This window comes from Podarcis bocagei (genome assembly GCF_964188305.1).
Source record: "Podarcis bocagei genome assembly, chromosome: 8".
NCBI lineage: Eukaryota > Metazoa > Chordata > Lepidosauria > Squamata > Lacertidae > Podarcis > Podarcis bocagei.
This window is the reverse complement of record NC_138133.1, coordinates 77,083,619-77,109,890: the sequence shown is the minus strand read 5'-3', so window position 1 is coordinate 77,109,890 and position 26,272 is coordinate 77,083,619. Positions and strand designations below refer to the sequence as shown.

General features: G+C 43.2%; 1 protein-coding gene across 1 annotated transcript in view; it reads left to right on the top strand.

Moving 5' to 3' along the window:
* The window catches only part of TAF2 (TATA-box binding protein associated factor 2), a 64,416-nt gene that overhangs the window by 23,213 nt on the left and 14,931 nt on the right, over positions 1–26,272 (top strand). The window contains exons 12-24 of the mRNA XM_081204373.1: positions 4,551–4,705; positions 6,532–6,646; positions 7,210–7,319; positions 8,683–8,748; positions 9,329–9,581; positions 12,628–12,768; positions 13,521–13,631; positions 13,887–14,080; positions 16,647–16,786; positions 17,582–17,651; positions 18,987–19,096; positions 24,192–24,421; positions 25,474–25,626. Coding sequence (XP_081060499.1) covers positions 4,551–4,705; positions 6,532–6,646; positions 7,210–7,319; positions 8,683–8,748; positions 9,329–9,581; positions 12,628–12,768; positions 13,521–13,631; positions 13,887–14,080; positions 16,647–16,786; positions 17,582–17,651; positions 18,987–19,096; positions 24,192–24,421; positions 25,474–25,626 — 1,848 coding nt within the window. The remainder of the gene's footprint in view (positions 1–4,550; positions 4,706–6,531; positions 6,647–7,209; positions 7,320–8,682; positions 8,749–9,328; positions 9,582–12,627; positions 12,769–13,520; positions 13,632–13,886; positions 14,081–16,646; positions 16,787–17,581; positions 17,652–18,986; positions 19,097–24,191; positions 24,422–25,473; positions 25,627–26,272) is intronic.

The window sequence follows — 26,272 nt, the reverse complement described above, 5'->3', positions numbered from 1 at the left end:
AGTGGGGAGGAGGGAGAGAAGTAGAACCTGCTTGCTTTAAAGGAGCCAACCGGACAGGAGCCGTTTACACTCGTGTAAGTGGCTCCTCTCCCCTCTCGCTTTGCTCCTTTAAAGAAGCAGGCACTCTGTCCCTCTCTCCTCCCCACTCAGCGGCTCTTCTCCCGCTGGAAACCACGGAGGAGGGAAGCATTCGCTCCGTAACACGCACAGACATTTCCCCTTACTTTCTAGGAGGAAAAAAGCGCGTGTTATGGAGCGAAAACTACGGTAAGTTTTATGCCAACCATAATTGTGGGCTCTCTTTCTAGAGCAGACTCCCCCCCCCTTCCCCCTACCTAATTAATGTCTGTACTGACATCAGCACCATCTTCAATTAATGGCTTTCAACAGGGGTGACTAAGATTTGGCACTCCAGGTTTTTGGACTACAGTTCCCACCAGCCCTAGCCAGTGTGACTGTGGGAGTAGTCCTGCAACATCTAGAGAATCATGGGTTAGCAACCTCTTCCCCCTCTCGCCTTTTTTAAAACAAGCTTTATTGATTGTTTTTTTTTTTTAATGACCAAAGTGTTGTCATCCAAGATAAATACATGTACAGGTGTTAAATCTTGTATAATGTCATCCACATGGCATCAAAACAAACTTGGAATATCTTTTATGTTACAGCTACCTCTGACTTGCTTAACCAGGGTTTGTAAACAAGAACATGCTTAACAAAACCTAGTTAAGAGGGAGCCTGATTTAGCCTTTAACCAGAGCTGACATTGGTAATGAGCTATCCATTAAGCTTCAATCCCATGCATACTTAACCTTGAGAGTAAGCCACAATGGACTCACTGAGACTTACTTTTACATAGGCTTGTGTAGGAATGCATTGTTTTTCATGTCACTGCAGGAAGGTGGAATTTTTCTCCATAGAGTGTGTGATCCCACTGACTGCCCTTGATTATCTACCGAACCATGGTTAAGGGAGAGCCAGCATTCTGTTTTTCGTGCCCTGATCAATTTGTATTTATTTGGGTGACTTCCGGGTTAGCGCCTCCGGCAATGGCGGATTTCCTCTGATCTGGAGGAATCCGCTCCGTGGAAATCAGGGTCTGGACCGCCACGGCGAGGCGAAGACCCACTAAAAACCACAGGCGGGAGAAGCCTGTGGACGTGGGATTCGGCTGGCACCTTTTGCACCTCCCCTACTTGCGGGGAAACCTGGTTTCGGGGATCCGGAGCAACGTGAGGTGAGTGGCGCGGTGCTTTGAATCGACTGCTTCTTTCACGGAGTGAAGCCGCATTGCTGTTGCCGGAGAGCGCTGACTTTTTGGACTATAAACAACTACCCGTGAGTAGAACGGAAAATTGGATCTCTAAACTTCTTAATTTGGCATCGAAACGGGAAGGTTTCAAACAGGAAGTCCGCCTTCCTCTTTTGTAAATAGATTGAAGCAAAGACGTTGCAAGCTAAAGCCTGGAAAGTCTTTTGTAAAGGATTAAATCTCCATCGGTTAAAATTACTAAACCCCCCTTGGAAGCAGGAGAAGAGGGGGGAAATTTTAGATCGTTTAAGCCTGCAGGAGAGAGAGTGAAGGAAGATAAATCACCACCGTTTCGAACCTGGGAACGGGCTGCCAGTAAGATTGACGTTTTGGGAAAGTTCATTGATTGTGAATAAAACGTATGTTGACAGATAGTTAAATAAGAGAAATATATTGTTTCAATTGTTTCCTTTTGCACTTAAAAAGGAGTTAAAAAAAAAGTAACTGAAAATCGAAACCAACTCTGTCGCTGGATCTGCGTTTAAAAGGATGGATACAAATAGAAATTGTTTCCCCTAGAGGGAGCTTTTGAAACTGTTGTGGAGTGGAGCTGGGGAATTTTCCAGCTGCAGAGATTAAAGAGCGTGAGAATCAGAGTCTGACCTTGGACAAGAATGTTGACAGAAGAAGCCTTAGTGATTGCATTTTGCAAGACAAGTGCCTTATTGGAACAGCTTCATGAGAAGATGGATGTGATGATTATTAAAATTGACAATTTGGGACAAAAAATGACTGAATTGGGACAAAAAGGGAATACCTATACAGAAATTACCCAGGAATTGACCCAGGAATCTGTTTTGACATGGCAAGCTGTGGAGAAGACGAAGGAGAAAGTTGTTGTTGAACCTCAAGTAACTCAAGTGGACAGAGCCCCGGCCTCACAGAGGCAATTTGATGAACATAAGCTGTTGCCCTTTATGATTGAATCTAGAGAAAGTTAGATTTGGTGGGATGGAGCCCTGCTTGGATTGGAGAAGGAAAGTTGAGCAGGGATGCTCTGGCCTTTGGGATCTGGATTTGGGTCAGGGGGAGAGTGGCGCTCTGAAATATCTTTTGGACTTCAGTTCTGACTATGGAGAGTGGGCTGACCTGTCGAGAAGGAATAAAGACATTGTTAGGTTGGAGTTTCCCCGAGATCTACTCCTCAGTGCCAAAGGAAGGAAATTAAGAACAAGATCAGCAGAAGATAAAGTAAAGTGCATGTATAAATATGAAGAAGACCTGCAGAAGGGACATGGAAGAGAGTTAAGAGCCTTGGACAGAAGGTCACCAGGTTGATGGACTATATGATATTGATAGAAAGGACTGACAGAATCCGAGACCAGGGAGAAGAGACGGTGGAAGAAGATTGAAAAAAAGTTTATAAAAAATAAATTTTTATTTAGAGAAATGTTGCAAAATTAATGAGTGTTAGAAAAATGTTGGAATGAAATTATATGGCTTTAGTAGAAATGTTATAAGGAGTTAAGTATAAATAAGTTTTAGGGTTTTTATGGTAAGATAAGGTTAAAATAAATTAAGATAATTAAATGACAGAAAACAGTGAAAGATGGAAAGGATTTGCTGTAATAATTAATAACTAGAACACAAAAAGGAAGGTGTGAGGAGGTCGATGAAACAAGTTAATGAAAGATAGATATGGAAATATTGGATGTGTTTTAACTGTTTTTGCTTTTGTTTTTGTTTTGTTGTATTGTGTCTTTTTCTTTTTTATATGTATTGTAATGTATTGATTTGTATTATTTATTTTTTCCCTTTCTTTTTTACTTTTTACTTTTTTACCTTTTTCTTTAATTCTTAAACTTTTAATAATTTTTTTTTAAAAAAGATCAATTTGTATTTATTTGTTACATTTGAACCCTGAGTCAGAGCATCACATATGAAGTTGTCAGATAGTGTTAAGAGGCCTGCATCTGCTCCACTTCAGCGTTATGGCTGTATCATATTGCCTTAACCTTACTTTCTCTGCAGCCCAGACTGCACGGGCACCTCTCAGCATGGTTAGCTGTTTGTATAATTGATTGGTGTGGTTTGGGCCGATTTATAACCACACCCGGGAAGCGAGGTTTCCTCTTTGTGTCATGGATCACATGTCATGGAAATTAGGCCGCGGCTTACAAAAACTAGGGTACTCACCATTTACTTAAATGATTCAATCTGTTTCCTGCAGAGAACCGTTTTGTTCAATGGAAACATTTTAGGCAAACACTTTCAGCAGCTTAATTTCTGCATATGGTAAAGGAAGCCACTTGCAGACAGTGACTATATCAAAAGTTATGAACCTTCACAGCTAAATGTGATTTCCAGTATAGAGACAGTGCTAGTAAATGCAATAAGACAGAGCTGAAGATCTTGTGACCCTTTGGAGGCTGCTGGGCTTCATCTCTCATAATCCCTGACCATTGGCCATACTGGCTGAGGCTTAAGAGATTCGAACTCACAACATCTGGAGGGCCACAGGTCCCATCAGAAGAGGCCACCAACTTATGGTATTCTTTCCAACTTCGAGAGGCATTGGCTGGCTGCTGTGGAAAGTAAAAGGTAAAGGTACCCCTGCCCGTACGGGCCAGTCGTGACCGACTCTAGGGTTGCACGCTCATCTCGCTCAAGAGGCCGGGAGCCGGCACTATCCAAAGACACTTCCGGGTCACGTGGCCAGCGTGACGAAGCTGCAACTGGCGAGCCAGCACCAGTGCCGCACACAGAAACGCCGTTTACCTTCCCGCTATAAAGCGGTACCTATTTATCTACTTGCACTTAGGGGTGCTTTTGAACTGCTAGGTGGGCAGGAGCTGGGACCGAATGGCGGGAGCTCACCCCGCCGTGGGGATTCAAACCACCGACCTTACGATCAGCAAGTCCTAGGCACTGAGGTTTTACCCACATCGCCACCCGCGTCCCACCCGCTGTGGAAAGTAGGGTGCTGTATAACATGGGACATGGGTTTATCCAACAAGGCACCACATCTGCTTGCAAAAAAAACCCCTCATCTTTTGTGTCGCGTCTTCATTTCAAAATAGTTGCAGGAAATGCGACCATCCCCTTTGGTAGAGATGTGGTTTGAAATCCTCTAGCCCATCTAGCAGTGCACAGTTTGAACTTAATGTCTGAATCACCTCGGGTCCTATCTGATTTTGTTTCCAATGAACTGTACCTATGATATTACCATCACTGATATTTCTTTAAAGTTTATGATCACTGGGCCTGTTTTGATTGCTAACCGAGGCTAATTTCACCGTAGGTTTTCAACAAGCTCTTGAGCCTGGCGAGCACTGCCTCATCTCAGAAGTTCCAGTCTCATATGTGGAGTCAGATGCTGGTTTCCACATCTGGATTTTTGAAATCCATCTCCAATGTCTCTGGCAAAGACATTCAACCGTTAATAAAGCAATGGGTGTATCCTTTTTCGTAACAAAGGAGATGAAAAATAGCTGTTCTTTGGCCCGTTAAATGAATACACCGGGACATAAGAAGCACCCTGAATTTGTCTAGAGAGTTTCAAATAGTGGAGTTTAAGATTTAGCTCAGATTGCTGTTGTTCCTTTTGAATTGCATCTTGTTGTGGCTGATTGTTTAGTTTTCAAGATGCTACTGTCGGAGGAGAAATGCCGCATTTCGTACCAGTGTGCGCTGTTCTGAAAGACAAACCACAGAGCCAAGCTACACAGCAAGGATCCAGAGGATTTTCAAAAACATTCTTAAGGCAGATATGGAAAATGCCACAGTCTGGTGCATTCTTATAAGTGAATTCCAAAAATTTCACCCTGGCACCAAAACACTTGGGTCTATGTACAAGTCGTTTAAATCACCCAAATGAATAGCAGAGAGATTGGCTGGTGCAGAACTCAGTTGGCAGTTGCAAAGCTGCCTGGCAATACTGATCTGGTGCTTTCAATAATATTTCAGTCCACCTTGATAAAGGCAAAATAGAGTTATACGGAGTGAAGTTCACAGAAACAAATGCAATCAGTGTCTGGTATTTCTATAGGGGCACATTCAGAACTGTGGATTTCATTCTCACATACTTTATATATGGTAGTAGATTTTTTTCACAAGGAGAATTGTGCATCCTGAAGTCAGTTTCCAAGTTTCCACAAAGTCCTGTATGGTGGACAGAGGCACCCTGGAAAAGGGAGTCTTTTGTAGTAAATACGCAGACACAAATAAGCAGTTCAGTAGTATGGATTCATCATTCCCTTTTAGGAGTTAGGATACACTGAAGGCTTTGCTAATCAAAGCAAAGCTTTTGCTTCCAAACGTTCATTATTTGACTTTCACAAAACCTCTCTTTTGCTACTAAAATGCCCTCTTCTTTTTGTGTTAGACCAAATGCTTTAAATAAAAGTCCTGGCGAGAGACATAAAACCCTAATTAATGAAAACGCCATGGAATTTCTTCAAAATACAAGAATGGGTCAGGGGTTCAGGTGGGGAAGGGAGAGCAGACACGCTCTCATGTTCAGCACGTAGGTTTGAAAGGGGCTTGTAAGCATTTTTTGTGTGTAGATTGTGCTATAAGCCTTTACTCTGATAATACAGGGTTCCTGGTTGCAGGGAACCTTGTGTGTTCAGCCAAATGTGCTTAACCAGTCAAGCAATTCATACATTTTATGAAATGAGTCCCTTTCACAACTTTCTGCTGAGTGTGGGAAAGTTGGAGTGGAGCAGGCACGCACACATCCACTTCCTTTCCCTGGCTTCTATGTGTTATTTTGAACACACGGATTAGGGCTGTAGTGAAAGTCTGGAGGAGGATAGTAAGGACCAGTTCCACACATGCTTTCCCATCCCTAATTTGTGATGACTCACCTGACTCTGAATGGATCCCGCTGTGTATCGTTGTATGTGACACGGGGTGGAATTCAGCATTCCCATATGCGCAGCTCCCAATATGACCAAGTCGTGAGACTTAATCTCAGCTTTCATGCAAGAGCAGCAAGCTATGAGCTTCGAAATGCATAAAGGGAGGGAAAGCTCAGAAGTTGAATGATCTCCATTAGGGTCGGAATTGAAGGAATTGTGCAGTATTTTCAAAATCTGCATTTATGTTATACATCAAATTGCAAATTATGGACACAGTCCATCAGAATTTCCGTCACAAGCCTGATTGAAGCAAGACAGTTGTGGTTGTTTTGGATGTGCTGTTGCAATTCTGTAAATTTGAGGAATTTAGTTTTTGCATATTTGTAAACCTATCTGTTATTATCCTATTCAGTCTCACAGAGATCAGAGTGGTGTGGTAAAGTTTTATGGCAGCTTTGCATTTAATAGAAAACGAAATGTATTAGAGTTAGAAATAAAGCAAGACTATACATCTCCTGGGACACAGAAATATGTGGTGAGTTTGTTTTTCTCTTTTTCCTGAAATTTGTCAAAATTGCTACATATTTTCTGTGACTTTTACATTTTACTGTACATATTTATACTGTCAACCTTTGGTGGGCAACTTGCTTGGAGCTCTGAACCTTATCTGGTAGAAAGATAGTTGCCTCTGGTTACTTTGGATACAGAAATTTGCATGTAATTTCTGTAGCTGGGCATCATGTTTATTATTAGATTATTTTGAATCAATATAAATTATAGTGATGCTTTTAACTTACTCATTTGCAGTGTTCATCTAAAGTAAACTTTGAATCAACTGGCATTTAGACACAATATTCAGTGAACTCCTGACTTCGTCGTTTCCTATTGTTCACTACAGAAATACATTTTAAAATGAGATGGCAAACATACTCTTTGAGATCTAGAAACCTACTTTCATAGAATCATAGAATTGTAGAGGCTGGACCACAGTGACTGGGCTGAACGATGGGAGTGGAGATGTTCCTTCAGGTTAAATCATTGCTACTGTCAGCCATTTTAAACATTTGTTCTGGTAATATAATACATTTTCCCTCTAAGGGCCCTTTGAAAGTGACGGTGCAAGAGCTGGATGGATCTTTCAACCACACGCTTCAGATAGAAGAAAACAGCCTTAAACACGACATACCTTGCCACTCGAAAAGCAGACGGTAGGTTTTTAGGCTATTTGTAGGCTTTCCTTGTGAAACATACACCTGAAATAACTACTGCTTTCTTGTTTTTCGTATTCTCTGGCTTACTCCTCTTGTTAACGTCAGCAGTATGGTAGCTGCTACTGTGCTAGGTAAAGGTAAAGGGACCCCTGACCATTAGATCCAGTCGTGGCTGACTCTGGGGTTGCGGCGCTCATCTCGCTTTATTGGCCGAGGGAGCCGGTGTACAGCTTCCAGGTCATGTGGCCAGCATGACTAAGCCGCTTCTGGTGAACCAATGCAGCGCACGGAAACGGCGTTTACCTTCCCGCCGGAGCGGTACCTATTTATCTACTTGCACTTTGACGTCTTTCGAACTGCTAGGTTGGCAGGAGCAGGGACCGAGCAACCGGAGGTCACCCCATCACAGGGATTCGAACCGCAAACCTTCTGATTGGCAAGCCCTAGGCTCTGTGGTTTAACCCACAGCGCCACCCTGTCCCGCTACTGTGCTACACCTGCCCAAATTGAATTGAAATACTTTATTGTCACTTGTACAACTAACAAGCCACCGGGGGGGGGGTCCCCACCCTCTGGCTCCTCCCAGTGCCAGTTTCATTCTCCAGAAATAGGTAATGCTGTGTGGGTTCCTTCCCATGTGGATCGTGGCTTCTAAAATTGCACCGACAGGTTGGGGGTGATTAGTGTTGTTGTGGCCACTGTTTTAACGCAGGAATCATATTTGTAAGAAGATCTGACTGTTGTATCCAGTGCAGCATGGGACTTCCTTCCTTTGCCTGTGTACCCCCAAAGGCTGCTCCAGAGCAACCCCCCTCCCAAACTCTCCGGAGTAGATTTGCAGGATATGCAGGGGTCTGTGGAGGAGAGGAGGGGAAGCTTCAGTGTGCGAGTGGAAATCTGCTTTGTGATCCAAGCAACAGAGTTGGATACAACCCATAGTCACTAATATGACCTTGAATCCTTACTTCAGGGATAAAGGTGTGTTGTAATAATCCACCATTCTGCTACTGTTCAACCACTCTAGTGATAGATTTCCCTTGGTGATTGAACAATATAAACAGCTAAGTATTATTCCCCCTCCCAAATAAAGGGGTTTTCAGGATGCATTATTATGCCTTCTGTCTCCAGGGCGTAGAAAGTATGAAGCTTGGGAAAAGGATAAACCTCTGAAATGGGGATGGGCAAAATATTTGGAGACAGTTCATATGATTAAATGAAGGTATTCATAATATCATCATCGAGGATTTACTTTGTGACCTTGTTAACTTGCTTGTATTTAAACATCATTTAATACATTTTTGCAGAATAAGAAAAAGAGAAAATTATTTTAATAGACACCTTCTTTTTTTTTGAAATGCAGAAATAAGAAGAAAAAGATTCCTCTGATGAATGGGGAGGAAGTTGACATGGATCTTTCTGCCATGGAGTAAGTTAATTTTGAAAAGTAACGTGTGGCTGTTGCTTTCCCTGAAGCTCTTATATAGGATTGTCCCAGCCACACAGAAGCATACTGGCCGCAGTCCCAACAGCAGCATTGTGAATGCAGAAGCTTAGTTTCACGTATCTGCTCTGTTAGGAGATGCTGCCTTTCTTCCTACACTGTCCATATGAGCCCCAGTCTCTTTATTACAGTGCTGAACATGCAGGGGAAGGTAGGGCAAGTTCTTGAAGTGCAGCAATTGGAAGTGGAGGCAAGGAAACCAGGGAAAGATTTAATTGCAGAGATGGCTGTTGTTCATTGTTTCTACGCTGAAGCCCCTTCCACTGAGAAATTTATGAAGTGCAAAGCTGTCATCAAGCTTGTTCAGATTGATATTATCAGTTTGTCAGCAGCTGCATGATTGTTCAGACAGTATTAACCGAGAACTGTTGGTTTTGTGCAAAAAGAAGTAAACAAGAGTCCGGTTTCTTTTTAAGGTGCCATGTTTTCACAGTCCCATGTTAAAATGTCTGCACACATTTGCTGTATTTTAAGTGCTGGTACAAAATCTGGTCCTCTCTTTCAGTGCTGATTCTCCCTTACTCTGGATCAGAATAGACCCAGATATGTCTGTACTGAGGAAGGTAGAATTCGAACAGGCTGACTTCATGTGGCAGTACCAGCTCCGATACGAGAGAGATGTGGTTGCACAGGAAGAATCCATTTTGGCCCTCCAGAAGTTCCCTACTCCAGCTTCACGACTTGCGCTGACTGATATACTTGAACAAGAGCAGTGCTTCTACCGAGTGAGGATAATGGCATGCTTCTGCCTTGCAAAGGTAGGAATGGGCCATGCCAGACAAACTTCATGAGATAATTTGGACAGATGCAATCAAAGGTTCTGGAAATGTGTTGTTGTTGTTTAGTCATGTCCGACTCTTCGTGACCCCATGGACCAGAGCACGCCAGGCACTCCTGTCTTCCACTGCCTCCTGCAGTTTGGTCAAACTCATGCTGGTAGCTTCGAGAACACTGTCCAACCATCTCATCCTCTGTCATCCCCTTCTCCTTGTGCCCTCCATCTTTCCCAACATCAGGTTCTTTTCCAGGGAGTCTTCTCTTCTCATGAGGTGGCCAAAGCCTCAGCTTCACGATCTGTCCTTCCAGTGAGCACTCAGGGCTGATTTCCTTCAGAATGGATAGGTTTGATCTTCTTGCAGTCCACGGGACTCTCAAGAGTCTCCTCCAGCACCAGAATTCAAAAGCATCAATTCTTCGGCGATCACTACTGGGAAAACCATAGCTTTAACTATATGGACCTTTGTCGGCAAGGTGATGTCTCTGCTTTTTAAAATGCTGTCTAGGTTTGTCATTGCTGGAAATCTGCACAGCAGCATTTGCAACATGTAAATTGGGCAGCTCGAAGAGAATCTAAACTTGAAGAATAGGAGAAAAATGCATGTACAGTTTTCCACCTCTGGTTACTTGAAAACTCTATAGCAAAGAGGACTTACCTTATCCAAAAAAAGCTCTAGCTCCTCCCATGGGCTTGAGTTCCTATATTTATTTACCTGTGTAGCAATTCCTTCCCCATGTTTGTGAAACTGTGTGACCCCACAGTGGTTCCCCCTGCCTTGATCTGACCAGGTGTTGAATTGCCATATTGAATAGAGTGGCAGATGTTTCAGGTTTCAGCCTTATATAGCTTGATGTTCACTGTCAAGGGGGGCGGGCGGCGGCAGGCTAAATGGGTGCAATTTCTATGAAGTTTGGTGAATGTGTCTTTTCTAGTTTTAAGTGGTTTTGCCAAATATCAGGCTCTTTTACTTATTTTCACACAGTTGAATAAGGGTTAAAACTTCACCACGTCTCCTAAACTGGTTTGGCGTCCAGCCTTATGGAAATATTTATCAAGTGCTTTTAAGTGACTGATGTCAAAACAAAGCAACATAGGTTTTTGTCTGTAAAAGGAAACGAGAAAAACGTTTCCCGTGGACGAGACATTTGAACCAACAGTTTTATTTTTGCATTAATCCTGAGGCCTAAAGGAAGTTTGCTGTTCTAACATTTTAAAAGACAGCCAAAGTGTATGTTAGGTTTTTCTTTGAATCTCTTCTGGCGCCTTAGAAATCTAGGGGAGTGGTGAAATTTTCACTTCAAGCTTAACAATCTGCTGACCTCCTTAGTTGTCAGATCCACTGTCTCACAGAGCCTCCATCTTGCCAGGATTCATACTCAATTCATTAGTCTTCATCCAGCTTACTACTGCATCCAGGGTCTTCTCAGCCATTCCCAAGTCAGATCTTGTAGAGAAATAGAACTGGGTATCATTAGCATGCTGATGAAACCTTGCTCTATATCCCCTGAATGACCGCTCCTAATGGTTTTGTGTAGATATTAAATGCATTGGAGACAGTATAGTGCTCTGTGGCATTTTGTAGCTCAAAGGGGACTGAGAAGCAGTGCTCCAACGCTACTTTCTGGAACCATCCCCGGAGATTAGACGTAACCCCTATAGAACCCTTGAAACCCATCTCCTATAGACGGTCCAGGAGGATACCATGGTTCATTGTATCAAAAACTGATGAGAAAGCTAGCTAGAGCAAAATAGGCTTTTGCACTGGGGAAGCTGGGCAAACTTTCCTGTGTTATATTGATTGTTAACTTGATTTCAGCTGTCCAACCGTATCTTAAAAGCTAGACAAGGTTCAGAATTGTCTGTTTCTCTTCGGGTGGTCTCGTACTCCCAGGGCGGCTAAGGCATGTTTGAAATCTGCACTGAGGTTATTGGCATGGTAAATTGAGATAACTGGTAGTGCTCAGGCCACTTCCACGACTGTCTTCCGCAGAGACTGAATGAATATGTGGCTTTAGTAACTGGGGTGGGGGAGACTGTCTGAAATGTAAATGGGAGGAAAACAATTAAAACCAGATCGCGATGGTGGGAAGATAATTAGTTGCAGATGACCTGTAAAAACCATTTCCATATACTATAGTTCCAATTTATAGAAGCGGTGGTGGTGAGAGACTGTCTGGTTTTAGGTAGTATATTTTGGTTTTCAAACTGTGTTTGAACCACGGGATTCCTTGCGAGCTCATCAGCATTCCTGAATTAACCAGAATGATAATGGCAAAGAAGCTGCCTGACAGCTGTTACTCACTGCTGGAAACCCTTCCTTGCTCTCCCCAGCTGTATGATGGCATTAGTTGTATTCTAGGGCACAGAAACATGGCTTTTACCCTACACACCATTGACTGCATGTCCTGGGACAGGGATTCCCAACCCTTTTGGGACTTAAGAGTCCATTGAGAAATCTAAGAAAGTCTCATGAATAAGAATAAAAGTCTTGCTCAAAACCATTCCCCCACCCCAAACACAAAAACAGGCAAAATACCTGCATATGTCCAAAAACATCGGAGAAAAATAGCCCCCCCAAAAAAAACCCCCCTAGATAACTCCCCCACCTACCCAATCGCCCTCCGTCAAACCCGTTCATTTTTTTAAAAAAAAGACAAGGGGCAGGGGAGCTAGGTAGGTATTATGGGGTTGTCTGAGGGCATTGTGGTGCCCGTGGGCACCACATTGGGAATCCAGGTCCTAAGATAGGTTTCAGTATCTTCTGCAATGCAGTGATTCCACAAAAGCACCTTAAGAGGCAACTCAGAGTTAGGAAAGGTTTTTTTGGGGGGGGGGGAATGCTGATTTAAAGTTTCTGTCTGTTAAAGAGTTACGGATCTTGTTCACTCACTACAGCTTTCTCTTCTCCTCAGTCCTTTGGAAATGAAAGTAAGAAAGAGAGGAGTCGGGGTTTGGGAGAGGGCAACAGATCAAACTTTGCAGTCTTGCTAATAATGTAGCTTCTCTCTTGCTCCCTAATTATGTAGATTGCAAATTTCATGGTGAGCACGTGGACAGGACCACCAGCCATGAAGTCGCTCTTCACCCGGATGTTCTGTTGCAAAAGTTGCCCAAACATTGTGAAAACCAATAACTTCATGAACTACCAGAGCTACTTTCTGCAGAAGGTAAAAGGCCACTTGCTGTCTAATTTAGCTTTTTCTAAACGTAGCAGCTTCTCTTACAGCTTGTTCAAGGCTGGTCTACAGTGATGGATGCAAAAGAGAAATAGTTGTAGGTATTGGATGTATTCGCTTGAAGAGTGGCAGCACTCTTTTGGAGATAGATGTCCTAAGTCCCATCCGCCTCAAAAAAATGAAAGGAAAAAAAGTACAAAAGTATTTTCCCTACGAAGAGAAGCTAAAGAAATCAGGAGGGGAGAAATTGGGGGCGGGGAGACTTATAAAATTATGCGTGCAGAATATTGAATAGAAGGCAATATCCATTCTATTTGTGAAATTATTAGAGCTGAAGGCCATTTAATGAAATGAGGCAGAGAGAGGTTTGGGACTGACAAAAGGAATCCCACCTTTACAATAGCACACAAAATAAAAATATTTTGACTATGGCAGACCAACACGGCTACCTATCTGTAAATAGCACACAAGTTAAGGGAGTTCATTGCTGTGACCTATCGTGATGACCACCTGCCCAAATGACTTTAAAAAGCACCTGATAACTTCACAAACTGGGTTTTATTAACAGCTAGCTAGCATGTTCTTATGTTGATTTTCATGCTTCTACCTCCTGAATTATAGGGTGGAGGAAATACGGACTGGTAGACTGCAGAACATCATATGGCAAAGCAAAAGCTGTCGATTCTCATTTAATATTTAAACGAAAGCAGTTGCTTGTTTAATCTTGGTCCCTTTTTTTGCAGACGATGCCTGTCGCAATGGCCTTGCTGAGAGATGTCCATAATCTATGTCCCAAAGAGGTTTTGACGTTCATTTTAGATCTAATCAAGTACAACGACAATAGAAAAAACAAGGTAAAAAAAGTTGTCTCAGAGCATTGCAGTTTTCTATCCATGATCCTGCCCTTTTGATGTGCAGAGAACTACTTTAAGGCAAAATGGCTTGTAATAGGAACAGGACCTGCAGCTAAATGTTGTGACGTGGAATACTTTTACCCTCTTCCATTCATTTTTAGACTTGAATTTGTCTAAAAGAGCAGTGCTCTTCTTCTCAATTTTATTTATTTTTTGGTAATGATTGTTATCTCGTATTTTGGTCTTTGGCTTTAGTTTTCAGACAACTATTACCGTGCAGAGCTGATAGATGCACTAGCAAACTCTGTAACTCCTGCCGTCAGTGTGAACAATGAAGCCCGGACGCTTGATAACTTAAATCCTGATGTTCGCCTCATTCTTGAGGAAATTACCAGGTTCTTAAACATGGAAAAGCTACTTCCCAGCTATAGGCACACCATTACGGTCAGGTATGGTTTTTTAAAAAATGTATTTAATCCCTGCAAATACAAATCTAAAAGCACAGTACACTCCCATCTTTTTTTCGCTTCTTCCTACTTTGCTGTTGATCCTGATGCACTCGTACTGTTCTTGCACAATGTAGCTGTTCATAATATTCTCACTGTGTTCAATAAACACGAGAAAGAGAGTGGGGAGATTTAACGGGTGCCGAGAAAGTCCTTTTGTAAATTGTGCAAAGGCTTTAAGAGAAAATACTCTTCTAAAAACAGAATGTTTGTAGGACTTGAAACCACAGCTTTCTCTTTTTCTTTTGATCTTATGCAACAAAGGGAAGATAAAATCTACTGTTTATGATGGCGTAACACTGAGTTAAGTGTGTTTTGCGTATCACATGTCTGTGTTCAAGGCAATGCACATGTTCAGCCTCTTCATGTGCACAGCTCTCCAGAGAGGGTTGATGCTGGTCAGCAGTAGGGGAATCCTAAACAAGGAGCCATGCACTTGGGAAGGATGCTGCAAGGGACTAGATTTTTCTGATAACGTATCTGGACTGTCCTCTTAAAAGGTAAAGGGACCCCTGACCATTAGGTACTGCCATGGCCATCTCTGGGGTTGCGGCACTCATCTCGCTTTATTGGCCAAGGGAGCTTCCGGGTGAAGCTGCTTCTGGCGAACCAGAGCACTGCACGGAAATGCTGCTTACCTTCCCTCCGGAGCAGTACCTATTTATCTACTTGCACTTTGATGTGCTTTCGAACTGCTAGGTTGGCTGGAGTAGGGACCGAGCAACGGGAGCTCACCCCGTGGCAGGGATTCAAACCGCTGACATTCTGATCAGCTAGTCCTAGGCTCTGTGGTTTAACCTACAGCACCACCCGCGTCCTCTTACCTACCTGCTAATCTTGGTGTCTTATGCAGGAGTGGAGGAACTCAGGCCTGGAGACAAAATATGTCCCTCTGGGCCTCTCTACTTGGCCCTCGGGATTCTCACCCAATCCATGCCACTCACCAGCCTTGCTTTGTACCCTCCTTTATTCTATAACTTCTTATTGGGCTTTTATAAAGAAAATGCAGATAATAGGAGCAGATGGGGCTCATCAGCTTGGGAAGGTAGCTCATCTAGGAGAAGTATCAGCAAGGCCAAGAGGGAGGTCCTGTCGTCTGAGCAGCTCAGGACTTCCATACACACTGCCCAGGCTTGCTCCTCAGGGACGCCACTTCGGTGCCGCTAACACAGCGGTTTGACTTTACCCCCGATGGCGCACTCCATTGTCTCTCATTACAGAAGGATGCCAGCAACAACAAATAAGCAAGCCGAGACAGTCTTGTATCATTCAGATATGATACAGTGAGGTGTGTTAGGTTTGCTGTAACACCATAGACGTATGATTCATTACCTGTAGCCAGTGTTTACAAACAGTCCCTTAAACGTTTTTGTCTGTCGGAAGTGTGCCCTCTGGGCCAGATTCACTTTTGAACCCATTGCATTCGTAGAAGCTAGTGCAAGGGCTCCTGCTAGTCCAGCGAGGCTTCCCCTGCCATGACTCCCCCAAATCCCCTCTGAATCCTCAGAACAGCATGCAGGGAGAAGAGAAGGAGGATCATTCCGTCTGCAAGCAGAAATGCTTGCGTGACGGAACTATCAGAAGAACATGATGTTGAAATCCTCGCTCTGACTCTAATAAAATGCCTTTTGTTTGCCCGGATAGAGGGGTGTGCGCAGAAACAAATTATTGTGCAAAGGTAACATTTATATTAGGGACGTGGGTGGCGCTGTGGGTTAAACCACAGAGCCTAGGACTTGCTGATCAGAAGATTGGTGGTTCGAATCCCCGCGACGGGGTGAGCTCCCGTTGCTCGGTCCCTGCTCCTGCCAACCAAGCAGTTCGAAAGCACCTCAAAGTGCAAGTAGATAAATAGGTACCGCTCCGGCGGGAAGGTAAATGGCGTTTCCGTGTGCTGCTCTGGTTCGCCAGAAGAGGCTTAGTCATGCTGGCCACATGACCCGGAGGCTGTACGCCGACTCCCTCGGCCAATAAAGCGAGATGAGCGCCACAACCCCAGAGCCACGACTGGACCTAATGGTCAGGGGTCCCTTTACATTTAACATGTACATTTCTTACTCCGCTCTCTTTTGTTTCTGCCCCCATCCATCACTGGTACACATGGCCCCTGGAACATTGCCGAGAAGGGAATGTGGCCCTTGTGCTGGAAAAGGTTCCCTACCCCTGCTCTTACGGGTTTGAAATTCTCTACTAGTGTATGTTGTGTTGGGTGAAATATCCAACAGAAGAAAGGAAATGGTTTCTTTAGGACTCTCCTTTCAGCTCAGGTTTCTTTAGAACTCTTCGGAAGTCAAGAATGATATTTTATTGGTGTTGCTGTTTCGTAAAAAAATTAATAGGCACCTTAAAAAAAAAAAAAGAATTCACATGAATTTGGTGTAATTCAGAGTTTGTGAAATTCATCAACAACTTGCTGTGATAATGCTAAAGTAAGTTTCTGTTTCCAGTGACTGGGAATGCAGGTTTTATAACAGATTTTTTCTTCCTTCCCCCTTCTCTATGTGCCTAGTTGCTTGAATGCCATTCGCATACTACAGAAGAACGGGCACGTCCCAAGTGATCCTGCTGTCTTTAAGTCCTATGCGGAATACGGGCACTTTGTGGATATCCGAATAGCAGCTCTGGAGGCAGTGGTTGATTATACAAAAGGTAAAGAAAAGTTGTTGCGCTGAACAATTATTTGGCCTTTAATATCTAGACCTGTGCACCCTAGACCATGGCTACTTCGCTAAGCTCTGAATATTTGGGACAGACAAGTAGTGCTTTGTGAGCTCTTTTTCAAGGAAACTTGTTTGCCATTACTGATCTTCTCATTGAGGAATCAGATGAGCTTCCATGGAAGACTGCCATGAAATTTAGTTTGAAAACAAATGTAGTATGAGCTGGGAAATGAGGCAACCTCATCGCTGTCTGGATTGGGCAAAATTTGTTTGATTGCTCAGTTTCTTGAGTATGATGCCGTCTTGTAGCAGGAGGGTTTTGTGTGTAGGCAATTGATTTGCAATGAGAAATGTTTTAGATGTACAGGCAAAGTGTTGGGAGTATATATAGAATAAATGCACTTTGCTAGGAGGGAATAGTCAGAATCCCAAATGAGCTGTTATACACAGGGTGGACTCCCACAGTGTGGCACCCAAAATGAAAAAACCCCAAACAGGTTTCACAGTTAAATTCCAGAAGTTTAAGCAACTGCATCCAAATACAAGAGAGAAGAATTGAGAGAAAATGGGAATTCGTGTGTCACAAAGAGCAAGATTTGTAGAGTCCATCCATCCTACCCACCTTCCCAAAATTATAACAGTGACACATTATAATGCATCAGTTCTATTCTATTTCTTAAAGGCTTTTATGTATTTTTGTCGATATTTTTTCTAATAACTTCTGACTTCTAGTTGGTGCAGTTCCAACATCTTACTCAAAAAGAGATTCATTTTGTCTTCGTAGTTGACAGAAGCTACGAGGAACTACAGTGGCTGCTCAATATGGTCCAGAATGACCCTGTGCCTTATGTCAGGTTAGTCTTCCTTGCTGGCAGCTTGAAAGGTGTTTCATTTAGGTTATAGATTTCAAACCATCTTGTGCTGTATATTCTAGTGGGAAGGATTTAAAATCGCCTATTGCTATGTTGCTTTTCTTCTGAGAAGCATGCATGGGGTTTTCAGGTAACAGTTGACCCTCAGCTTCAGATGATGGAAATATACGAGGCACTTACGACACTTCAGTTGAGTTGCACCATCTCTGAGCATTGGCTGTGCTGGCTGTCACTGATGAGAGTTGTGGTGGAACAACATCTCAGTGGCTACAGGTTAGCATGGCAATCCTTCCCACCAGAATATCAGTACTTTGTTTCTGCCTGAATCAAGAGACTGGTTGCATTCTGGAGCAGAGGGTAATCTGTGGCTATTAAGCAAGAGGGCAGCACTCTCCCACTTCCTTAAGAGATGAGAACTATTCATGGCAAAGCCCTTAGAGGTCAAGGGGAAGGTCTTGTGCTTTTCCTTGCAGTCGTTCATACTTCTTTATGAAGGCCTTGCATCTACAGTGGTACCTTGGGTTAAGTACTTAATATGTTCCGGAGGTCTGTTCTTAACCTGAAACTGTTCTTAACCTGAAGCACCACTTCAGCTAATGGGGCCTCCTGCTGCCGGAGCACGATTTCTGTTCTCATCCTGAAGCAAAGTTCTTAACCCAAGGTACTATTTCTGGGTTCGTGGAGTCTGTAACCTGAAGCAAATGTAACCTGAAGCGTCTGTAACCCGAGGTACCACTGTACTTTTCAATTCTTGGCCATAGATGCAGGATCTTTCTTTACATCTTTCTTTAAAAATAAAATCAAAATCCACACTGGGGCCCAGTGTATCTAGAGTAGAACCAGGCTTCGTTATGTTTAGATACCAAAGAAAATATAAATTGGTTTCTTGTTTGTAGCTGAGGGACAAAGATTATAAATGATACATTTGTAGTTGAACTTTTTGCCTGTTTGCTTTAAGTTAGACTTTGCCAGTACAAGTCAGTACCCCTGGTGACCTAGATAGTGACAACTTTGAACACTGCTGCCTCTTTTCAGGTTTCCCCCCTCTCGGTTTCTTTTCCACTGACTTTTACTGCCCCCAGGCCTTTTCACAAAAATGGCTGTTTGATACATTTTTAGAATCCTGTGTAAGGTCATTGATCTTGATTTCCTGCGATGAGGCAAGCACCAGGGAACATGTTTTGAGTTTACGTTCAACCCTTGTAATCCTGATGTATAACTATGGAGCCAAAAAAAGATTGGCGAAGACGCAGAGCCTAATAACTGGGAAGCCAGATTGTATATGGATTAGGAGCTGACTGTTGTCCTTTTTTTTAGACATAAGATATTGAACATGTTGACAAAGAACCCTCCATTTACCAAGAACATGGAATCTCCTTTGTGCAATGAAGCGCTGGTGGATCAGCTCTGGAAACTTATGAATTCAGGTTAAATATGATTATTGCTATTATAATTTATTATTATTCTTGCTACTCATTTTTTTAAAAAATTAAAAACACAAATCAGCCTGGCTGTATGCATGTTTGCTTGAAAATAAGTCACCCTGGTTAGAGACTGGGTTGTTTGATTTATTCTTCATTTATACCCTGCCTTTCTTACATAGTTCTCAAGGCAGCATACATGATTCCCAAGCAGTTTTCCATCCAGGCACTACCCAAAGCCAAACCTATGTAGTTTCGATCATGGTTGCTATATCCTGCATGCCTTCAAGACATATTGCACTGGATTGCAGATTAAGGCACGCAAATTGAAATTCTTTGTATTTTGCATTTTATTGAAGCATTTCCCTAACATCCAGGCTTGCGTTTTGGTCAGGACTAGATCAACCCTAATGCTGTATACATTCATAACTGTCAACTTTTCCCTTTTTTAAAGGGAAATTCCCTTATTCCGAATAGGATTTCTCGCAAGTAAAGGGAAAAGTTGACAGCTATGATACATTAACAGGAGCCTCCGCAAACTCACCTGCCCTAGTACCTGGTTGCTAGTTTGTCTTGTGTAGCTGATGTTCAGTACCAGTGCTCCTGCTTATAACAAACTGTGATTCATTGTTATGTCTGAATTGGGCCATACAGAAAAACCTTACGTTTGTTAGTTCTTTAAATCTGTGTGAATTTTGCAGGGGAAAGTCATTGAGCAGAATATTCATGTGCCTTTTCCTATAGGTTCTAGACGTTCCCAACCCAATGCTTATTCCTTCGTGGGGGGCTGGGGAAGTTACCCAAGAATCAACATCCAATTGCTATTAATCTGTTTTCGTTTAGCAGATCAGCCTTATCCAGCACTGTCTTCAAAATCTGGCATGTTGCTTACAGTGCTTGCATACAAACTTTTATTTGTATTCTTCTAGGGGACATTAATGGCTGTGTGCTCTCTATGCATCATATTATTTTTAGAGCCTGGAAGCTTTCAGCTCCACAAGGGGCTGAAGCAACCTGGGGGGGAATGGGATCCGCCTTACTTAATTTTTTGGAAAGATTTAACCAGATGTCATACTCAGGAAGTAAACAGTTTACATCTACCCACCGGGGAGTTCATGTTCCCTTTTCTTTTCCTCGAGAGAATTGAGTGTACAAAGCTAGTCTTTAACTCATTGACCTTGTGGTAACAAAAGGAGTCATAATAGGAGATATGTTCCCTTCTCTATTTATTTATTTGGGGGGGGGGGGTGTTAACGGCATAAATCTCTGTGCAAATCATGTGAACGCTTTACTCAAAATTTACTTTCTGTAAAGAGCAATTACAAAATCTCAGTGTGCCAGTAAGAATATTCGTTAGAGTAAACCACCCATTCAGGTTTAATGATTTGAAACTTGCTGATGCCTATAACTCCATAAAGGAGGACAAATGTTTTTGTTGCTTTTTGGAGAGAAAGAGTGAAATGCCAGACTCTAGAAAACTAAAGCTAGAGAACTCCAAACCTTTTTCAAATGAGAGATGATACTCAACTATACTTAAGTTTGAATTTTTTTTAAAAAAATAATATTTGTTTCAATAGCAGCTCAGATTTTCACTGATCAGTTTTTAAGTTAAGATAACAGTGCTAGTTTCTAGATTCAGGTAGGCAGCCGTGTTGGTCTGACGCAGTCAAAATAAATAAATAAATAAATTGTCTAGTAGCACCTTAGAGACCAACTAAGCTTGTTCTGGGTGTAAGCTTTTGTGTGCATGCACACTTCTTCAGATAGAAAACTGCCTTTGCAAATGAACAACTTAACCCTTTAGTAACATTTTGTTATTTTCCAGGTGCTGTAAAAACCAATGTATATTTAGTGATGACATAATTTGTGAAATAAAATGGGGGTGGGGGTGGGGGGGAATCCCTAGTTTCTTATCTCCTGTAAGACTTGTTCAAGTTTGGATGACATGAACAGCTGGGCTTTTGTTTCATTGTGTTTTCCCAGCTATTCCGAAAAGTCTTATCAGGGCAAAGGGGTCTGCATCTCCGTAGGCAACCCTGAGTATCATATGCTGTGGGCCCTCGTGACAGTTGCATCCATGGGAATCTTGTCTTGTAATTTTCCTATTTGCTCAGTTTCCTTTGAGACATGTGCCTTTTGCTTTGTTTGCTACTTAAACATCTTTTTCCTTTCTGGAAATCGCCTACTCTGTAAACTTACTGGAGTCACGTGCTTTCAGATGACCAAAATCTGTCCATTTTAGCTACTCATGCAGTAAACAGATCAGCTTGTGGGGTGCAGCTGCTGTTCACTGGCAAATTGTGCGACCTTCCGTTTATCTGTGAGTTAAGACTCAGCACCATTGTTTGTGGTTTTCATTGAAGCTCGCAAACTGATTACCAACTGGAGATTTTATTTTGTTTATTTCATTTAGGAAATTATTTATAGGCCGTTTGGGGGTTATAGTCCTTCTGTGTTAACTACCCTTTAAAAACGCAAGCCAGTTATGACAGAGAAAACAAACATATATCCTAACAGATCTTAAAAAACCCCCACATCATTTGTTCTAAAACAGCTCAAATGTGTGTGTGTGAGAGAGAGAGAGAGAGAGAATATGATTGCCTTTGTTTGGCATTATGGGCATTAGGGCTGGGCGATATATCAATATATTTTCCAAAACCAGTTTGAAGTCGATATCATTATGTCTGTTTCATAATTTTTGACCTGGCATTATATCACAAATCATGATGTGTGTGTGTGTGTGTGCACATGCTATGTAAAAATCACAATGTGGGGAAAGCCATAAAGCCAGCCCGCTGTGTCTCTGGATTCCTGCAGTCCCTGTTAACTTTGCCAGCTCAGCTCTCCCCTGCCTCATGCAGGGGGCAATGAATCACAAGATCATGCACCAGCAAAAAACACAATTCATGAAAAACCGTGAAGCCAGTCAATGTCTCTACATAAAGGTAAAGGGACCCCTCACCGTTAGGTCCAGTCGCGGACGACTCTGGGGTTGCGGCGCTCATCTCGCTTTATTGGCCAAGGGAGCCGGTGTACAGATTCCGGGTCATGTAGCCAGCATGACTAAGCCACTTCTGGCGAACCAAAGCAGCGCACGGAAACACCGTTTACCTTCCCACCGCAGTGGTATCTATTTATCTACTTGCAGTATGACGTGCTTTCGAACTGCTTGGTTGGCAGGAGCAGGGACTGAACAGGAGCTCACCCTGTCGCGGGGATTCGAACCACCGACCTTCTGATTGGCAAGCCCTAGGTTCAGTGGTTTAACCCACAGCGCCACCCGCGTCCCATACAGTCTCTACATAGCTCCATCCTTATTTCAGACATCATGGCACATCAGCATATTGTGATGTTTAGCCAGTGATATATTGCAATGTTGAAAACCAGGTATCGCCCAGCCCTAATGGGCATGTTCAAATGCAGGCTGTCTGCCGTGCTGACGAAAACACCAGTTAGTTGTTCTGGGCAGCCTGAGGTGGCGTAGGGGATAGTGTGGCAAACCAGCCTGTTTGGCTTAGTTGTTGTGCTCACAGTAGAACTGGGTTCAGGGAAAGCGTAAGCACCAGGGCAGCCCAGTTCTACCTCAGCTGCCTGCCTTGCTGTCTTGACAGCTGAGGACTTTGGTGCTAGTCTCACTGTTTGTGCTCCCTTTGGGAGCACAGCTGCATTTCAGGCTGGTGCAGAGAGACTGGGACTGGAGGCTCAAGGAAGTGAAGAAGAGGCTTGCTGGTGAGTCTTTAGTGGCAGTGGCTGGATGTTGATGGTGGACTTCCTGGCAGGCCGAGAGAGACGGTGTGCACTGCAACTCTGCCTGCCTACAAGAAAAGCATAATTTTGTCTTGTGACACCTTAAAGATTAATACATTTGTTGTCCTGGCATCAGCTGTTGTGGACCAGAGGTGTGGTCCTCAGTTGCCAGTGTAATAATTCGGATTTCTACTCATTTATGACTTGTTAAAACTGTTTCTCTTTAAAGTCATCTGTGTACAGGAACTAAAACTTTCATCAAGCTTAATGCCAGTGCTGTATATGGAATAAGAAGGCAATAGAAACTAGGCTTTTTTGTTTCAATGAGAGTACCGTATTGTGCTTATTGTGTTACAATCTTATACATAAAAGAGACTCCATTCTATGGAATAAAAATACTTACAGAGGTGTCAGTCCAGCAAACTCCCTAGCACTGGGTTTTTGTTTTTTAACTAAAGCTTGTGACATTCAATATGTTTTTGAGTTTTGGGGAGCTTAGGGAACATCTGGGACAAGGCTTTGGCATTGGATAGGCTGAACGTCAGGAGCTCGGAAGAGCTGTCCTGGTTCAGAGCAAAGGTCCAACATCTTCTTTTCTTGGTGACTGGGGGAAAAATGGCCTAGGATGAGTGCTGGCTGCTGGTGTTTTTAGAAAAGCCTGTCTCTTGCAGAAAGATGATTTGGGATTTTTCGGGGGCAAACATTACCCTTCTTCTGAGGAGGGGGAAAACATACTGTCGACTTAATTCACTGCGTTTTCTGTAGAATAGCTGTGGAATAGCCAGGTGGTGAAACTGTTGCTTGGTCCAGCTTGATTTAACAACTTCAGAATTATAAATGGCTATTTGTACTATGGAACACAAGCAGCTGGCTCAGGATAGAATTTGGCAAGGCGTAGGTTGTTGCTAATAATATTTCTAAGCTTATCCTTCTCCAGCAGGGCAGGCTTTTCTCCCCTGATACTAACTGTGCTGGAACAAGCGCTGCATTTTGTTGTAGGCCCGTGTATATAGATTTATGTCATCCTGTTCCATGCAATTCCCTTTATTTGGGAGTTGACCTAGTTTTTAAATCCCAGGTTGGTCCACTGGAAGGCATGACGATACACTTAATTTGCCTTTGCTGAAATGGTGGTGGTGGCGGCGATTGAAAATTGCTAGCAGAATGCATGCTATTATTACGGAGTGATGAGGCATCTCCTATCGGTCTCTGTTAGGGGTTGTGCTCCTGTTGATGCAAAGCAGCCGGCAGGTTCAGGAAGAATTGCTTCATTTCCTACAGTTTGCAGTAGAACCTGCTTCAAAAGGCACACAGACAGTGTGGAAAGATGGTTGCTTTTTTCCTTACTCCATAGGTACATCCCACGACTGGAGGCTGCGCTGTGGGGCTGTCGACCTGTACTTCACGCTGTTTGGCCTCAGCAGGCCTTCCTGCTTGCCTCTGCCAGAACTTGGGCTGGTCCTTAACCTAAAAGAAAAGAAAGCTGTGCTGAATCCTACCATCATTCCTGAGGCAGGGGCAAGTGGTCCGGAACCGCCTAACAATCCAAACAATCTGGGTCAAATAGTTGGCTTCCAAAGCACTGTAAGCAATTTCCTTATTCTTTCACAGCCTCCCCAAGACTCACAGTAGTGGAGTTTAACACAATGCAACCAGTTTTCAGGCCTTGCTCTCTTGCCTAGTCTCATGCTTCTATCCTCGACCTTGTACTGCAAATCTGATCTGCTTCCACTTGCTGGGAAAATCTGTCTTGAAGTAGTATATGCCTCCTCCCCATCCCCACTTATTCATGAAGCCACAGGCAGTTCCTCATTCATATTTCTCAGAGTTTAATTTTGCCTGTCTCTCCTACAATATGTAATATTATTTTTTTTTGGGGGGTGGAATCTCAGCCAGCGACACAGATTTCAGTGGTGTCTGCTTGTGGGGTGAATTTTGCCTCATAGATGAGTGATGGAGGTTGTCCCAAAGGAGTGGGGCCGTAGCCTTTTAAACTGACATGTTTATGTATGGCAGGTGAAAAATTCGCCTCTCAAAAAAGGCTATGCTACTTGTTGGATTGTGCAAAGGTATTCAAGCCTGAACCTATCTACTTTCAAGTCACAATGCAGCATTAAAAATATTCTCCCACCCAATCCCACCTACCCTTATGCTTGCTCAGGCCGGGATCTAATATCCCAAACCTTGGTCTGTAACAAATATAAATCATTGTTTCGAAACATATTGGTTATATGGCATGTCTGGAGGGCAGCAGCCTTTTTCACTGTATTTGATAAGAAGAAATGAGAGCTGTATTCTCAGGAGTGACACCAGCTGCTGATATGACGAAGGATAATATATGATTTGTTTTTCTGGTTCCCAAAAGAATACCGTATTTTTCAGTGTATAAGACTAGGTTTTCCCCCTAAAAAATAATGCCAAAAATTAGGGGGCATCTTATACTCTGGGCCATCTCCCCCCCCCCATTTTCTTAAATCTGAGTCCCCAAAAATAGGGAGCATCTTATACATGGGGGCGTCTTATAGACGGGAAAATACGGTAATTATTGCTGTTTATGTTCCTGTGCTTTTAACATCTTTCTTTGGGGGGGGGGGATGTAAAGATTTTAAATCAGGTTTTTAAAATTGCTTCTTTAGGACGATGATCACCTTGCCAAGGAAGCAGCAGTTATTCCCCTACCTCATCAGCAGGGGTTGAAGAGGAAGGCCGACACGCCTCTTGGGTCCCCGCTAGAACCAGGCCAGATACTCGAGAAGAATGAAGACAGTAAAGTCAAACTCAAAATAAGAGTGAGTGAATTATAGGCAGTTGAAGAGATTACGCTGCGCTTTCCTCGGGCCCAAGAGTGTCTTGGAGAGACAGTGACTGAAAGTCTTCCATGGTGTGATGGGACTCTCCCTGCAAAGGCGAGAAAGGCGGAAGTAGCCAGTCAGCTCCACCCTTAAGCACCTGCTGATACTGCCAGCCCATCCCTGTGGTTGAGGAATCCCGTACCTTTGGAACATGCTTTGCAAAAGGGACAGAGCAACAAAGTGCCGTATTTTTCGCTCCATAAGACACACTTTTTTCCTCCTAAAAAGTAAGGGGAAATGTCTGTGCATCTTATGGAGTGAATGCGTGGTCCCTGGAGCCGAATTGCTGAGGGGCAAAAAGCAGATTGTGCTTCTTTTTTGAGAAAGAGGGAAGGGGGTGTTGAAACGAAGCCACTGATTAGCTGATCAGCAAGCGATCAGGAGGGAGATAAGGGACACTAGCGATAAAGGAGGCTGCCTGGGAGGGGGGGGTAAAAGCACATGGATCCTCAAGATTTTTGCATTGGGTCACCCCAAATTCACCATTGGATCACATAACATGTCCACGGCTACAGCCTGCACCAAAAAAACACACATCCACTGTTTTGTGGGGCCGCAGTGGTGCAAAAACGTGGTTACAAAG